Here is a 17305-nt window from a genome sequence, read left to right on the forward strand (position 1 = left end):
GTTTTATCCATTGGCTAGATCTGAGAAGCAGATTAATGTTTGTTGCATGTATTGTCCTTGGTTGGTGCAGTAGTTTGAGCAGAACCCCTGGGCCCAGATCCACCCATCATGATCTTCTTTTTATAGGTTTCTAGGACCCTCTGGATCCTTCTATTTCCCCATTCTCCCATACTTCTCTCACCTAGAGTCCCAAAGGATATCCTCATAATTATCCCAGACTCCTGGTAAGTGTAGACTTTCATGGGACATGCCTCTTGGGCTAGTGTCCAGTTATAAGTGAGTATATACCATGTGAGTCTTTCTGCTTGTGGGTTAACTCACTCAGTATGATCATTTCTAGTTCAGTCCATTTGTCCACAAATTTCAGGATTTCCTTGTTTTTAATAGCTGAGTAGTATTCCCTAATGTAAATGTACCACAGTTTCTTTATCCATTCTTCAACTGAGGGACACTTAGGCTGTTTCCATGTTCTGGCTATTATGATAAGGCTGCTATGAACATGGTTGAGCATATATGTCCCTGTTGTATGCTGGAGCATCTTCTGGGTATATTCCAAGGAGTGGAATAGCTGGGTCTTGAGGAAGCCCTATTCCCATTTTTCTGAGATAGCAACAGATAGATTTCCAAAGTGGTTGTACAAGTTTGCATTCCCACCAGCAATGAAGGCGTGTTCCCCGTTTTCCATATCCTTGCCAGCATGTGCTGTCATGTCACTTGAGTTTTTGATCTTATAGGCTGCACTTTGAACGAGTCCATTTTACTAAGTATCTTCTTAGACAATGTTTTGGTTTGCATTTATGTGTTACTGTAAGTTTTTCCATTATACTAATAGTGAGAATTAATAACTCAAGCATATACATAAAATTGTTCTCAAATCAAAAGCTCTAAGTCTCTTGTGATGGTGTGTTAGTTGTATAGTATTGCTGAGGTAATGATAGTTGTGTGCTCACTTCTCATGACTAAGACTGACCTGTTCTTGTTTTACTCTCCAGAACAATAATAACCTGGATGCCTGCTGTGCTGTTCTCTCTCAGGAGAGTACAAGGTATCTTTATGGTGAAGGAGACCTGAATTTTTCAGATGAGTCTGGAATTTCTGGTCTACGCAATCACATGACTTCTCTCAACTTGGACTTGCAGTCACAGAATGTGTACCACCATGGAAGAGAAGGAAGCAGAGTGAATGGAAGTAGGGCTTTAACACACAGCGTTAGTGATGGACAGCTTCAAGGTGGGCAGTCCAACAACGAACTGTTTCAGCAGGAGCCACAGACAGCACCAGCTCAAGTTCCTCAAGGCTTTAATGTTTTTGGAATGCCCAGTACACCTGGCGCTTCAAATTCAACCCCACATCTTGGATTTCACCTAGGCAGCAAAGGGACATCAAACCTCTCTCAGCAAACTCCAAGGTTCAATCCTATTATGGTGACTTTAGCCCCAAACATACAGACTGGCCGTAGTGCTCCTACATCTTTGCACATACATGGTGTACCTCCGCCTGTGCTTAACAGTCCACAGGGAAATTCTATCTATATTAGGCCTTATATTACAACTCCTAGTGGTACAGCTCGGCAGACACAACAGCATTCTGGCTGGGTATCTCAGTTTAATCCCATGAACCCTCAGCAAACCTATCAACCTTCCCAGCCTGGTCCTTGGACTACTTACCCTGCGTCCAATCCTTTGCCACATACCTCAACCCAACAGCCGAATCAGCAGGGCCACCAGACCTCTCATGTCTACATGCCTATCAGTTCGCCAACTACTCCACAACCGCCAACAGTCCATTCGTCTGGTAGCTCTCAGTCTTCTGCTCATGGCCAATATAACATTCAGAATATTTCAACAGGACCTCGAAAAAACCAGATAGAAATCAAACTTGAACCCCCACAAAGAAACAGTTCTTCGAAATTACGTTCTTCTGGACCTCGAACTGCCAGCACTTCCTCGTTGGTCAACAGCCAGACCTTAAATAGAAATCAGCCCACTGTTTACATAGCTGCCAGTCCTCCAAGTACTGATGAGATGATCTCACGTAGTCAACCCAAGGTCTATATTTCAGCCAATGCCACCACAGGAGATGAGCAGGGCATGCGGAATCAACCTACACTCTTCATATCCACCAACTCGGGGGCATCTGCAGCCTCCAGGAACATGTCTGGCCAAGTGAGCATGGGCCCTGCCTTTATCCATCACCACCCTCCCAAAAGCCGAGTACTAGGTGGGAACTCTGCAACATCTCCTCGAGTGGTGGTCACTCAGCCCAACACAAAGTATACTTTCAAAATTACAGTTTCTCCCAATAAGCCCCCTGCAGTTTCCCCAGGGGTGGTCTCCCCTACCTTTGAACTTACAAATCTTCTAAATCATCCTGACCATTATGTAGAAACAGAGAATATCCAACACCTTACGGACCCCACTTTAGCACATGTGGATAGAATAAGCGAAGCGCGGAAACTGAGTATGGGATCTGATGATGCTGCCTACACGCAAGGTAATGCTAATGGTAAAGGACAGGAATGTGAGACTTCACAACAGAATGGGTACCTGCATGCCTTCTGTTCTGTCTTACTTGTTTTACAGTTCTGGCCTTGCATTCTTCCACTTGACGCTAGTATATCCCTGGCCCAACTTCCATCTTCAGATGTCCCAAATAATATTATCTTAATATTTGAAAGTATTCTTGTGAATTTTAATTTAAATTTTATGGTCAAAATTGTAGAGATTTGTAGTTAATAGCTCTTCAGAATCAACTTTAGCTTGTTTGTTTTTAGATAATTTTTAAATTTCTTTTGTTTTATATGTATGAATAGTGTTTTACCTGCCTGTATGTTTGTGTACCATGCACTTGGCTGGTGCCCACAGAGGTCAGAAGAGGTCGTCATATCCCCTGGAACTGGAGTTAAGAATGGGTGTGAGCCATCATGTGGATGACTGACCCCAGGTCCACTGCAAGACTTCATAAGTGCTCTCACCTGCAGAGCCATCTCTCCAGCCCCATAATCCTTTTCTCATACACTGGCTTTATGACTACATTTCATAGAGGAATCGGACTCGTTAGTCTTATTTTAAACTAATATGTACTAAGTGACTCTTCATCCAAGTTAGGGTGTAGTGTTTTCCAATTCCATGATTCTCTATAAGAGATTTCAAAATATCAGGTGCCCGTGGCTCAGCTTAAACTTACACAGTTAGCAGTCTTGATAGAGTGAGCTGATGCATGTGAGTATTGTAGGTGACTGTGGGTGATTCTGTTTGTGCTAGACATTACAGCAGAATCGATACCATCCCAATGCCTGGGACAAACTGTTTTACTTTGAGCAATGCCTCGTTGCTGTAGATACTAACTTTCCCACCAACACTAAGTTCCTCTTCCATCAGTCTTGTTCTGTCTCCTGGCAGAATGGCTAATTCTTAAATATAGAGCAAAGTTTTTATGAAGATACACTATGATAGGTAAAATAAAGAAGGCATTCACCTTTAACAGGACATTATAAATATTTGTTTATATTTAACTTAAGAAAACAAAATGTTCCTTAAATATACTTCCTCCATATTTTTTTATTCCCCATTCTTTATAGAATCTACTACAATCAAGTTTTTCCCCCAGTGTAGTCACCCAAAAGCAGGAAAGGTCTCTGGCGATACATTGTCACACACTCAGTAGTCATCTTTGAGCCTTCATCTTCCTTCTCTGGAGATGAGCCACCCTCTTCTCCATGGCACACTTCATTTCACTTCTAGTGTCCCACTGTTTTTAGCCTGTGCAGTTCTTACTGTCTCTGGCTCGCCTCTCTGCTCTCTACTTCTTTGGTCCTAGTGAGATCAGAGTCCCCTGGCTTACTATTAATACAACTCTTAACCTCTTTTCTATCTGTTTGTTCTTGGAGTGATCTCATTTGGTCTCTTAATTTTTGTTATTTATTTAAACAAGATAGTCCTATGTAGTCCTGCTCTGCCCAAGACAAAATCCTCCTGCCTCAGTTCCCAAGTGCTGAGGTTGTGGGCCTCTGCCACCATGCCCCTCTCTGCCTCCTGATTTTAAGTAACCCTATTTATACTCACGACCCCATGCTAGTAACTCTAAGCCAGATTTCTTCCCTGAGTTCAAGGCACCTTATCTGCACAATAGCCCTGCATTGGAATGTTTGGTGGGTTTCCCAAATTTAGTGAGTCTTAAAACAACCTCTGACTTTGGCATCAGTTTATTCTTCCCTTAGTCAGTTACTAACAGTTGAATTTTATTTTATTTTTATTTTTTTAATTTTCTAATAATGAGAATAAATAAACCTTGGAAACATCGTTGGCGCCTTTATTTCACATTCACATCTTATTTGACTGAAAGTCCTATCACCTATCCTTCCAAGGATATCCAGAATCCTGTCTTCCTACCCACATAGTTCCTGTTTTCATCTAACTGCCACCACCTTTCAGATGAGTGTGGTGGTGGCAGCACCCAGCCCTCACCCTCGCCTCCTTGTGATGCTTGCAGCCCAGCAGCCTGGGCGATGCTGTTCAAAGCTGCGTCAGGTCCCGTCACTGCGCAGTTTGACAGTTGTCTGTTGACAGTAAAAGCTCTCAAACCTTACGTGCCTGCCATCCCTTCTCACCTACTTTTTGGCTTCTTTGTTTTTAATATTTTTCCTTTTTTACCTATGTGTAGTTGTGTGTGTTTATGTTCACATGTGTGCTTATGTGCATGCATATGTGGGTAGGAGTGCATGTGCTGCAGCATTTGAATGAAGGCCAGAGGACTCACTTGAAGTCAGTTTTCTCCTTTGACCTTTACGTGGTTTGGGGAATCAATCTGGGTTATCAAGTTACCAATGTCAAGCGCTTTGCCCACTGACCCATCTGGCTGGCCCTGCTTTTTTCTCTCAGTCACTACCTTTACTTCCTCTGGCCTTTGTAGGTTCCCCTAAACATTGAAGAAAGATACCCTTGGGCCTCTGTACTTGATGTTCCTACTGTTTGATGTTCCTGAGAACCCACTGAGCTATAAGCTAATTCCTCTTTCCCCTTGATCAAGACCACCAGAGAGGAAGCTGTTGAAAAGTAGAGGAGCTGTCTCCTCCTCCTCCTCCATAGTGACTGGCTCTAATACAGAGGAAAACACTCCTCATTCAGACCCCTGCCTCGGGGGAAGAAAGATACATACTGAGTGTTATGAAGCCAAGGCTCAGCAACTAGCACAGCTGCCAAAGGGTTTCTCAGCCTCTCCTCCAGCAACCTAAGAGTAATTTAAATGACAAACGTTGTTGTTTAAAAACTTATATACATAAAATTGTATTTTAATACTACTTTAGTCTTGTCTAGTTATGCTTATGATTCTATCAGCCTATTAGTATTAACAAAAGCTTTGGGGTTTGTTTGTTTGTTTTGGTTTTTTTGTTTTGTTTTCTTTTGTTTTTTTTTTTAGCGAAGGCCTTAACTTTGAACCTAAAATAGAAATTCAAGTTAAAGAAATTATGAGTTGAAAATAAGTTTATTGAGTTTTGTGTTTCTCGTTCCTTATCATTTTTCAACAGTCCTTCCTTACAAATCACAGCACTCCTGCTTGAGAGTTAACAATTCTGGTTATGATACAAATTCGATGACTTTTTAAAGAAAATATAATTTAAATTAGTTATAGTTTTAAATTGGTACTTGATTTATTTTTATGAAGTACCCTCCATAGAACTTTCTTTTATGTTATTATGTAATCATGTTATTAAGTAATTATCTCAATAATTACAAATTGCCATCAAACTGCTTATGATTTGTTTTTTTGGGTTCTTTTTTTGCTTTGTTTTTTGTTTGTTTGTTTGTTTGTTTGTTTGTTTTAGTGAGTCTACCTGTCAGCTCCTCCTATTCCTGTTTGGTGTCCCTCTTAGAGTTTAAGAGATTCCTTAAGTGGTACAGAACTCTATACCCAGGGCTACTAGTCCACTTACCCACTCAGCACGGTCATGCAGGAGCCACAGCATGTGCAGGTCCATTCTGTAGCCACCTTCTGAAGCAGCATGCCCCATCTGTGGAGAGCTCTGCTTAGCAAGCTTCTCTTAAAACTAATACCTTGCTGGGCGGGGGTGGCACACACCTTTAATCCCAGTACTCTGGAGGCAGAGGCAGGTAGATATCTGTGAGTTCAAGGCCAGCCTGATCTACACAGTGAGTTCCAGGACAGCCATGGCTACACAGAGAAACCCTGTCTGGAAAAACCAAAAAGAAAAATAATATTTTAAAAGTACTATGGAAGTAATATGCAAATCATTAAAGATCTGACAAAAAATAGAGTAAATATATCTCCACCTCTAACAATTTAACTGTTAAATACAATCTGTATAAACATTTTTCTTTTTATATTCACTCATAAGTATGCATGCATGCCTATATATACACACATAAGTACATTTTGGTATATACTACATACATATGGTTATTTGTAAACACATGGAGGGTTAAATGATCACATCTAACTACAGGTTGGTAAATTGGACCTGTCAGGATTACATCATACTGCAGAAATACAAACTTTTTCTTACTAAACAATACAGTATAACAGCTTTTTATGTAGTATTTATATGATACGAGATTTTATCACAAATAATGCAAACCCTATTTAAATTATATATAGGGTGTGCTTATGTATATATATAAACACTTTTCTTTCAAAATAGGACCTTTCTCTATAATACCCACATAAGTTTTGAATTCATGCTCTTCCTGCCCCATCTCCATAAAATGTCATTACATATTAGCTGGTGGGCTCTGGTCTGCATCATCTCTACCGAAGAACAAGTATGAAAAAGTTCCACCTCTGCTCCATGACTAGAGAAATACTAGAAAATCAGCCAAGCCCCTAACTTCTGCTGGGGAGAGTTCTTTGGGTAACGCAGATCCCATAGCCACACCCAGCTCTAAGTAAAATGCAGTTTGCTATCGCACCATGTGATGGCACAGTAATGTGGCCGGCGTCTATGTGAAGCATCCTAGACTTATTGTGCTAGTCTCTGTACCCCATTTATGAGCAGAGAGCAGTTTGACAGTGTTTACAAGAACTTTCTTCCCCCTTCTACCAAGTGACTAAATGATTGGAAAGGAAACGCTTCCTTGTTCTGTCACATTAAAATGTATTGTGTGGATTTTGTTTTAACTTGTCTATGAGGGAGGATGAGTGTCTTTGGGAACATGCCTGTTTTTAAGGGACTTGGTGTACTTTCTTCTAATTTGCAGTGACTGTGACTGTGTTCATTTAAATGCTTTACTTTTGTGTATTCAGATTTGCTGGTCTTTACCCCTTCTAGTTTGTGGTGTTCATGTCATAGTTACAAAACCTTTCCCTGTCATCCCACAACGTGGAACAGCAGACAGCAGAGCAGAAGCCTTCTGCTGTGTTTCCCTTTAGCTGCAATGATACTCCTTGTCACCACAGTGAGCTGGCCTCATGACATTTTCTCATGTCTGAAGCCTACTGCTGTGTCTCATTTTAAAGGAGAGATTTCTCTATGCTGTAAGCATCCTAATGTAAGCGTTAGATGGCATCTGTGCCTCAGTGCAGAGTCCTGGTTATGTTCAAATAATGGCAACAAGTCAGTCAGTGCCTAGCAGAGGCCCCGCCAGCTGTGTTAAAAGACTGGAAATGACTAGCTAGTGCTAGTCCTGACTGGACAGGATGTGCATGCGCGGGGCCTCCGCACTGTCTCAGTGGTTTCTTGTTGTGTCTGTTCTTCAGATTACAGGCCATGCTGCAAGATCTGATTTCAGCTAGCCTTAAAAATGGCAAAACAGATGAAAACAGAATGCTTTAAAAAGCTACCATCTTTGATTCTTTTGTGATTCACTTACCAAATAAATGTCTAGTGGTAATACAGCAATGTATAAAACAGAATCAGTCTCTGCTGCCAATAATTGAAGTCCAAAAGAATTTAGATTTATTTTAAAAGCTGACGTTGTACTTTCTACATTCTAGCTTGAGTATGCCTTAGTCATATATCTAATTTAGGCACATTAAATCATAAATTTAAGACTTGAGAAATCAGTACCCTCCACAGTTTAGTGATAAAAATATTTTCAAAAATAATAATTCCGAGATCTTTATCAATGTGTGGGACATTTTAAATGGCTGATCTTTAAGAAGTGCGTTCTCTTCGATTAGTTTTGAGTTTTATGTTTCTGGTAGAATTAGGTGTTATTTAAAGTACCTAAAATTATTAAAACTAACCCTGTCTAGAACTTGAAGTGTCTTTATCATTTTTAATAAAATGAAGAAATACTCATGTCCATCAGAAGCTGGCAGAGGTTGAGGCAAGGCAGCTCTCCCTAGAGACACTGTTGGGAAGGCCCTGGTGACTGGCCGGCCAGTGTGATTGTCGTAGCAGCAGAAGGGAACGTGTGCTCAAATTGCTTTTATCCATTATTTGATTTTGACAGAAAGAGGACTTAAAGGCAGCTAAATATGTCCTATGGCCTTCCCACTCTTTTTCAGAGACCTGTTGTGCCCTAGTCCCCCGTCACTGTAAACACCTCGGGCAGGAAGGCGCTCATTCTGTTCATAAGCTGCCTATAAGGTAGCAACTTCTCAGCTTATTAAAACAATGGATGAGTGAAATGTCTCCCCATAAGCTGCATACATCTGAATTTTAGGAGTCGATGTTGTGGAGAGACTGTTCAGCAGTGATCTTAGAGGACTTGGCTCCAGTTACCAACACCCACACAGATACTCACAGCCATTTGTAACTCCAGCTCCAGGGGAATGCACATACACGCAGACAAAACAGTCATACCTATAAAATAAGACAAATATTTTTAAAATCTTCTTTGCTTGTCTCTATCTCAGTGAGTACATTTATTTAAGATTACGTTTATTGTGGTCACTAATAACAGTTGAGATTTTTGTTTTCTATATCTTTTGTGTCCTTTCTTGCCTACTAGGTTTAAGCACATGTTCTTTATTTTTCTTTTTGTTATTTTAATTTAGAAACTGAGTATTTCATTTAGAAGGTGCCCCTTCATTTGGCATTTAAGAATGGTTCCGCATAGACTTAAGCATAGCCCTTAAAGGAAAACACAAGAGAAGATGGCCTTGGAGCCTTCTTTCCAAGACCATGACATGCTTCTCAGAGTTTGTGCTCCCAACTCTTTTATTTTCTAGTATTTTAGTTTCACTTTTCTTTTATAATAATTTCTGCCATTCTCACACAGTCACCATAGTTGTGTATATACACACACACACATATAATCAGTTCTTGATAGTTTTTTTTTTTTTATCACATTCCATCCTTTTACATTTAGGGGTTTTTGTTTGTTTGTTTGTTTGTTTGTTTTCTTTAAAAAATTATTTCAGAAAAAATTTATTTTAGCAGTTACCCGTGATTGAAAAATTCTTCCAGCCTTGAAAGCGTGCTTATTCATCTGTACTCTGATGATTTGGTTAGGTGAACAAATTGTTCCATTATCTCCTAGAATTATATTTTTATTTTCTTCAGTTTCAGGAAATTTTTAACCAGAATCCTTCAAATTTTGTCTTTTCTCCACACTCTCTGTCTGCCCCTGGAATTCCCTTTTAAATGAACAAACAACATTTACCAAGTGATACAGTCTGAAAAATGTGCCAGGTACCCAGTCCACTCACCATACGGGTTACCATGGAGTGCCCAGGTCTGTATGGTAATGCTGCTGCATACCCGGACGCTGGTAAACCTACTAACTATAAGATGCAAGCCTGTATAGCATGTCACTGTACTGGACACTTCAGATAGTTGTAATTCAGTGGTTAAGTGTCTGTGTGTCTAAACATTCCAACATGTAAGAGGCACTAATACTGCAGGCTTAAGGTACGTTCTCACATCAGCCTATTCTCTGGGTAGCATCATCCCAAGATGTCCTTCCAATCCAATGTCCCAAAAGATAAGGATCCTGTGTCACAGGGCTGGCTCCAGGGGATTCACCAAGGTTGATAGTTTGATAAGCTTTCTCAGGTAGTTCAGCATTTATGATACAAGATTTATTGCTTCTTTTAGAAATCCTGCTAAAGCAGTTTCACAAAATGTATTCTGAGAATGAGAAAGTAAAGTATTTGTTTATGTAAATGATAGTTTTTAATTTACAGTTTGAACAGTTGGTTAATATTCATGTGGCTTGAAGTCGGTCTTGTTTGTTACATGCATCAAATGTACTCACCCCGTTCTTTATCCCCTAGGAGACGTCTGTACAGTTGTCATGGTAGAATATCTCATGCGTGCGGCTAGAGAGATGGCTCGGAGGTTAAGAGTACCGACTGCTCCTCCAGGGAGCCTGAGTTCAGTTCCCAGCAACCACATGGTAGCTCACAACCATCTGTAATGTGATCTAGTGTTCTTTTCTGACCCGCAGATGTACATGTAGATGGAGCACTGTATACATAATAAAATAAAATCTTTAAAAAAAAAAAAAAAAAAAAAAGAATATCTCGTGTGACCAGTGTGTCACACTAGAGGAAAGACTTGTCATTCCCAAGACTAAGAGATGCCCTAGCAAACACTTAGTAGGTTAGCATAGTATACTAGAACCCTCTAAAAGGGGTAGGCTGCAGACACTGCCTTCAGCAGTAATGGAGGCTTAACCCGACCATAGAAATCTTGAAGTGGACAGTATTTGCTTAAGTAACTAACAGTTTTCCAGGGTAGTGTTTTTTTTACATTTTAAGTGTTTAGCAATACTTTGCTTTAATGTAGCTCTGGAGTTCTTAGCAGACTGTCACAGAAATGCATGTCTGCTTAAGGGTTAGCTGCTAGAGTGGGTGGGTCCTCACACTTATGTTCACGTTGCAGCTCTGCTGGTGCACCAGAAGGCCAGGATGGAACGGCTTCAAAGAGAGCTCGAGATGCAGAAGAAAAAGCTGGATAAACTCAAATCTGAGGTCAATGAGATGGAAAATAATCTAACTCGAAGGCGCCTGAAGAGATCAAATTCCATATCCCAAATACCTTCAGTAAGTCTTATGCAACTGCTGTGACCTCTGAGCTTAACCAGGAGAGCAGGCTGTCTGCCATAGTGTAAAGCTTGCTCTAGTTTTCTGCAAATGCTCTTAAGTCATACTTGTTTTTCTGTCCTTACCCTCCCCCTGCCAAACTCCATTCTTTCTTAACTGATGACATGAGAATCCAATACAAACCTTTTTTACATGGAATTATTTTTCAGCTCGAAGAAATGCAGCAGTTAAGAAGTTGTAATAGACAACTCCAGATTGACATTGACTGCTTAACCAAAGAAATTGATCTTTTTCAAGCCCGAGGTAAAGTTCAGTGCGTACTCAGCTGAAACTCATTGACTTGATCTGCCAACTCTTGTCCTGTGGCTGAGAACAGACTTACCTGTCACTGTCTCAGATGTTCAGCTTTGGAGCCAAGTAGCACCCAAGAACAACTGGCTTTTTAGCCACCCTTCCCCCATAAGTATGTAGTTGGTTCAAGAAACAGATCCATTCAGTAAGTAGCCTTTGGATCTGCTGTAGCTTCTGCTGAGCCCTGTGGTAAGGGAGGACAGTGGTTGTGTATCTAGCTGCACGGTCAAAGGTCTGGCTTCTGTGTGTATAGAACCTGTTAACTGTTATTATTAATGGATGTGTTGGTGTAACTCTGCCCTTTTCCTTCTGCCTTTCAAGAACTGTGTGTCATCCTCTCTGGCACTGCCTTGATTGCTACAGTAGAAAACGACATGAGTACAGCTGTGCTCTGTGGACAGGGACAGGGCTTGGGACTTTTTTTGCGCAATTAGTAACTAGCAATAATTTCTTATTGTAGTAAAAAGTACTTAGACTTAATTCAGTCCATAGAAAACATGCATAAAATTTCATCACTGAAACCTAATTCTGAAGTTGGGGAAGAAATAGAAATATATAAAACTTAAAAATGAGACAAAGGAAACTTAACAAAGGACTCTTGAGTCACATTTCTATGTGTAATCCAGCATCCATTAAACAGAAAGATGATGGATTTTTCTTAAATTGATGTTAAAATGCCAGTAAGCTGTCATTCTAGCTTGTCACATAGAACCAGGGCTTGGCTTCTGATTCTTTCTCATGAGCATCAGTTTCACTTCTTCCCAGTTTACCACTTGCCTCTGTTTATGAGTACTATCTTATACTTATATTTTGAGATATGTTTTTGAAATCTTACATATAATTTGAAATTAAGAGGGTATTATTTAAAGCATTTCTTCTGTTTATTTTTAGAAAGAAATGCTTGCTTTAAAAATAAATTAAGTATTTTTGAGCTTTAAATATTGATATATTTACTTTTTATATATTTCAGGACCACATTTTAACCCCAGCGCTATTCATAACTTTTATGACAATATTGGATTTGTAGGCCCTGTGCCACCAAAACCCAAAGGTCAGTGTGTCCATTGAGTGTGAAAATTGTTACATTTTGGAAAGCAAAACCTTAGAAAATTTTTATTTTTTTTTTTTTTCAACCTTCCACTTTAGAAGTGCTTCCAACTTTGGCATTCTGTGTAAATTTGTTAGGAAGATGTTTGCTTATTTTTATATTACATTCTGGGGCTTGGGGAGGATGTAAAGATGTAATGTATTTAACTTCTTAAGAGTAATGTTTGAGGCCTTAGTGGCCACTATGTACTCCCAAAACAGAAAGTTTGGGTTTAAAACAGAGTATAAAGGTTTTCTTTAATTTTTTAAACAATGATAAGGAAGGCACCTTAGAAATTCAGGTTTTTTGTTCTGTATAACTCTAAGTAATATAGACTGAATTCCAGCTGAATTTCAAAAACTATTATCTAGTAACATTTTACAGCATTGACAGTCACAGAACAAGCTAAGACGTGTTCAATAAGTCTGTGTGTTTGAGCCAGACATTAAATATGTGTAATGAAATCCTGTCCATAAACCTGACTTCCTTAAGGAACATGTGTCGGCACATTTAGATCACTACAACACTGTCAGTCATTAATCAAGCATAATTTGCTTTTAGCCCTAAGAGAAGTAAAATAAAGAATTTTTAAATAAACATACAATATTAAGAAAGCAAATTTTGGCTGTAAGAACACAGCATGTGGCCAGGTGGAGTTGGTGAAAGTGTGCTCTTTCTGCATGCAGTTGAACTGAAGCTGTCAGCCAACTTAAAATAGAAAGATGTAACTGAGCAATGCTCATACAGCCACAGACGGGGGATAGTATAAACAAGCACACAAATGGCTAAAAACAGTCAGAGTAAACAACTGAAAAGAATCATCAGATAACAAAAGAAATCAGAAAGGCTGGAAGAACCAGAAATAACACTAGGGGTGCTGGTCTTCACTTAGTAGTAATTGCCCCCCATGAAAGTGCAGTCAACCTGCCATCGCTGATAGAGCACACAGGTAAATTTTAATAAGCAGAATCCCACAATAGGCTTTTCCTACAAAAGACTCATTTTAGACATAAAGACACAAAAACTAAGGTGAAAAGATACGAAATGGTATTTTATTTAAGTGGCACTAATATAAGTCATGAGTGGCTATAATTAATCAGACAAACTGTATTTTTTAAGTCTAAAGTTGCCTCTAAGAACAAAGAATGTGGCTGGGCATGGTGGCGCACTCCTTTAATCCCAGCACTCGGGAGGCAGAGGCAGGCAGATTGCTGTGAGTTCCAGGTCTACAAAGTGAGTCTAGGATAGCCAAGGCTACACAAAAAAACCCTATCTCGGAAAAACCAAAAAAAGAACGAAAGAAAAAAAAAAAAAAGAATGTGATTTTTATATGTATGATGAAGTCGGAAGACACAGCATGTACAGAACTATCTCCCCATGCAATGTATCTGTAAAAATTAAGATCAAAATCATTTCAACTATCTTTGAACCATGGTCCTGTGAAACCAGAAACTTCATGGGAAATAAGCAATACACTCTTCAACATCCACTGGCTCCTCGAGGAGATCAGTGGTTAAAGCATCTGGAACATGATCTGGGCATGTGCAGCTCACTGGTAGAGCGCCTACCTCACAAAGCCTACACCTAAGGTTGATCTAGAACCCCACTTCTTACACTTCAGTGTCTAGAAGAAAACAAAAACCAAATATAACCAGAACCTGTGAGAGGCAACAAAAGCAATACAGATAGTAAATTAATAGAGATTAAACCTATGTTTAAAAAAAAAAAAAGACCTCAACCTAACTATACATCTCAGAGACCTAGAAGAAGAAAGTAGGCCCAAAGTTTGTAGAAGGAAACTAATAATGAAGGTACAATATAAAACTGAGAGTTTAAAAACAACAGAAAATTAATTAAAACATCTGAAAAGCTAAAATTACATATCATTAGCTAGACAGATTAAGGAAAAGGAAAATTCATGTTAAAAACTGAGAGAGAAGTCATAACAACAGAAGCCTCAACTAGAAGGGTCACAAGGGACCACTGTGAACATTTCTATGTCTACAAACTAGTAACTTCTAATAAATACACTCCAAGAAAGCCTATCCAACTGAATCAAGAAGAAATGCCAGCCTGCTAGCAGGGAGACTAAGTCAGTAATGACAGTATCTTCTGGACAGTTAAGAGAATTAGATGGCTTTTTGAGTAAATTCTGTGAAACATTCAAAGAATTGGTACCATTCTCTTGCCCAAAATTGAAAGGGACACTTGGAAATGTTTGATGAGACCAAAACTGAGCAGGCTCTACAAGAACAGGAAGCTATAGGCCAGATACCAATGAACATAGGTGTGTGGGTTGTTTGGTTTGGTTTGGTTTTTGGTTTTTGGAGACAAGGTCTCTCTATGTAGCCCTGGCTGTCCTAGACTTGCTTTGTGGACCAGGCTGGTCTGACAATTCTCAAAAATCCACTTGCCTCTGCTTTCCCAAGTGCTGGGATTACAGCATGTGCCACCATGCCAAGCTGGTGTCTATTAACGACATAGAAAGACCATTCACCATGACCAAGTGGAATTTACCTGTAAGATACAAGAGCTGTTCCACATAGCTGGATTAGTCGGTGGAGTACAGCAAGTAGAAACAAAGTGAAGGAAGAACCTATCCTGTCAGTAGAATTTGGTGAAAATCATTGATTCATGATTAAAGCATAAAATACAAGCTGCATCAGTGGGGAAGGTACTTCCTGTGAAACATGGCGGCCTGGATTCGGTTGTCTATAACTCCAGGTGACCCATCACCCTCAGGCAGATTCATGCAGACAAACCACTAATGCGCAGTACAATAAAACTTGCTAGGTGAAAACATCTTGTCAAGTGTTGAGAGTGGTGACTTTTGGCCATGGCAGTTAGAGAGCTGTGTAGCAGAGGAGCTCTGAGCACAGTACAGAAGGCTCCCTGCAGTTTTAAACCAGGTTCAGTGCTCTCCCATACCATGTCTGATTTTTAAAACTACAACAAGAAAATGTGATGATTTTTTTTTTTTTTGCTTACTTTTTCAGCATTTGTTATTGCCATAAGTATAAACAGATACTTGCAAATTAGTTCTTTAAAAAGAGGTGTCATGGCACACACTTAATCCAAGCACCCAGAGGATAAAGGTAGGGGGATTGCTGCAATTTAAGGGCAGCCTGGGCTACATTTGAGACAGAGTCTCAAAAACAACAAATTGCAGGGAGGGAACAGTTCTTTGTGCTTTCTTTGTATTATTAAAGACTTGGTTTTTTAGTAGGTTAAAAAAAAAAACATACATTTAGTGGAACCTTCCATTTCAAGTTTTTTTTAAAAACCTAAATATGGGAAATGAAATTCATAATTACACTCAGTATGTCATTCAACAGTGACATTCGGGGCTGCTAACAAGGAGCTACCATTTCTTCTGTTCTGTGTTGGACATGCGAGGCTGTGTTCTACCTTAGGCTACAGAAGTATTGCTACATGATGTCCCTCAGTCTTCCTCAGGAGAAGCAGCAGGTTAAAGGAGGCAAGAGAAAGCACACGTCAGTTCAGCCCTTTGCTTCAGTGGTTGCCAGCTACTTTCCTGCTGTGTAGAGTCACCGGTAATTTGATAGACTTTTTGTTTTTGTTTTTAACTTCTTAAATTTTTTTTTTCTTTTGCTTCCTTATAGATCAAAAGTCCACCATCAAAGCACCAAAGACTCAAGACACAGAGGATGAGGAGGGGGCTCAGTGGAATTGCACTGCCTGTACTTTTTTGAATCACCCGGCCTTAATCCGCTGTGAACAGTGTGAGATGCCTCGGCATTTCTGAGCCAAAGGCCCCTGTGTCCTCTAAAACCACATCTAAGTTCAAAAAGGTTGCCTGCCATCGAGGAAGTGTTCACTGCCACACAGGAGTTGGTCCAGTTGAAGGTGTGATGAGTCAGTCATGTCTGTGTTCAGTGTCAGCCCAGAGCTAACGATACCTCAGTCTAACGTCATGGGCGGTGGAAACTCGTCACGTGAAAGCTCACCTGAGACTGGACTGCCTGACCATGTACAGTGTCACCGTGTCCCACCGCGGACCATTCTCACTCTCTCAGTGCCTTGGTGTTCCCAGGACTTCTCCCTCGTGTCACTACTGATTTTGACAGGAGGAAGGAATAGAATGAGAGCTTTTTTGTGTTTTTAAAGCTTTTGGTGAAACACTACACACAAAGAGAAGGAACAAGGTTCAACTATTTAAACTCTGCTGCCACATAGTGCCAGTGGATATGGGAAACTTCACAATCTGTGGTACTTTTGGCCTTGTCTTTTGTCTTCTCTGAAGACGCCTCTGTGAAGCCAGCATCTAGGGTCTAATGATGAAAAGGAAAGCACTGTGCATTGTCTGTACAACCCGCAGTGAGCTCCCCGCCTTTCCTACTGTACAGAGCTCCCGCCTGCTTTAAGTGGTTCCTCATTATTTTCTTATATCTCTCCATGTATAGTATAATAGACTTTTGTTAACTAATGTTCTTTCCCCTTTAGGAAGCACGATCATGTTCCTTTTTAAGCCTTACCTGAGAAAAGCAATGCCATAAGGTCTTTTTTAAGCATTAATGAAGTGAAACTATGCACAAAATAACTTCCTCTCCTCTTGCCCTTTGTCCCCTTGGGTGCCGACGCTCTGAGAAGACACGCAGGGGCTGCGTGTGAGTGCAGGAGCGCTGCAGGCATGTGGGTAGGTCACGCTGTACACTGACTTGAGCAGTGGGTGGCTAAACGTGTCATTTTGTCTTCTACAGCAGCTTAAAAAAAAATCAGAAAGTATTTAAACCCACTGACATCGTGTCCCATCCACGTGGTGTCCCACAGAACTTCATGGGAAGTTCCTATTGGGAAAGCACAGTTTCAGAAGCAGCCACAGCAGCAGTTCCAACAGCCTCTTCCTCTTCTTCTTGCGAAGAAGTATAGTTTGCTGTACTGTTGGCACAGCCCATT

General features: G+C 40.2%; 1 protein-coding gene across 4 annotated transcripts in view; it reads left to right on the forward strand.

Annotated features, from left to right (window-relative positions):
- The window catches only part of Tab2 (TGF-beta activated kinase 1 (MAP3K7) binding protein 2), a 55279-nt gene extending 38181 nt beyond the window's left edge, over positions 1 to 17098 (forward strand). For 2 of the 4 annotated variants that reach the window (XM_051164499.1, XM_051164498.1), the window contains 5 exons: positions 993 to 2493; positions 10790 to 10950; positions 11160 to 11253; positions 12272 to 12352; positions 16012 to 17098. In XM_051164499.1, the coding sequence (XP_051020456.1) occupies positions 993 to 2493; positions 10790 to 10950; positions 11160 to 11253; positions 12272 to 12352; positions 16012 to 16154 (1980 nt within the window). In that variant the 3' untranslated portion in view covers positions 16155 to 17098. The remainder of the gene's footprint in view (positions 1 to 992; positions 2494 to 10789; positions 10951 to 11159; positions 11254 to 12271; positions 12353 to 16011) is intronic. The other 2 variants (XM_051164500.1, XM_051164501.1) reach the window with 2 other exon arrangements.
- Positions 17099 to 17305: the final 207 nt, after the last annotated feature.

Source organism: Acomys russatus, chromosome 21 (genome assembly GCF_903995435.1).
Source record: "Acomys russatus chromosome 21, mAcoRus1.1, whole genome shotgun sequence".
NCBI classification, from domain to species: Eukaryota; Metazoa; Chordata; class Mammalia; order Rodentia; family Muridae; genus Acomys; species Acomys russatus.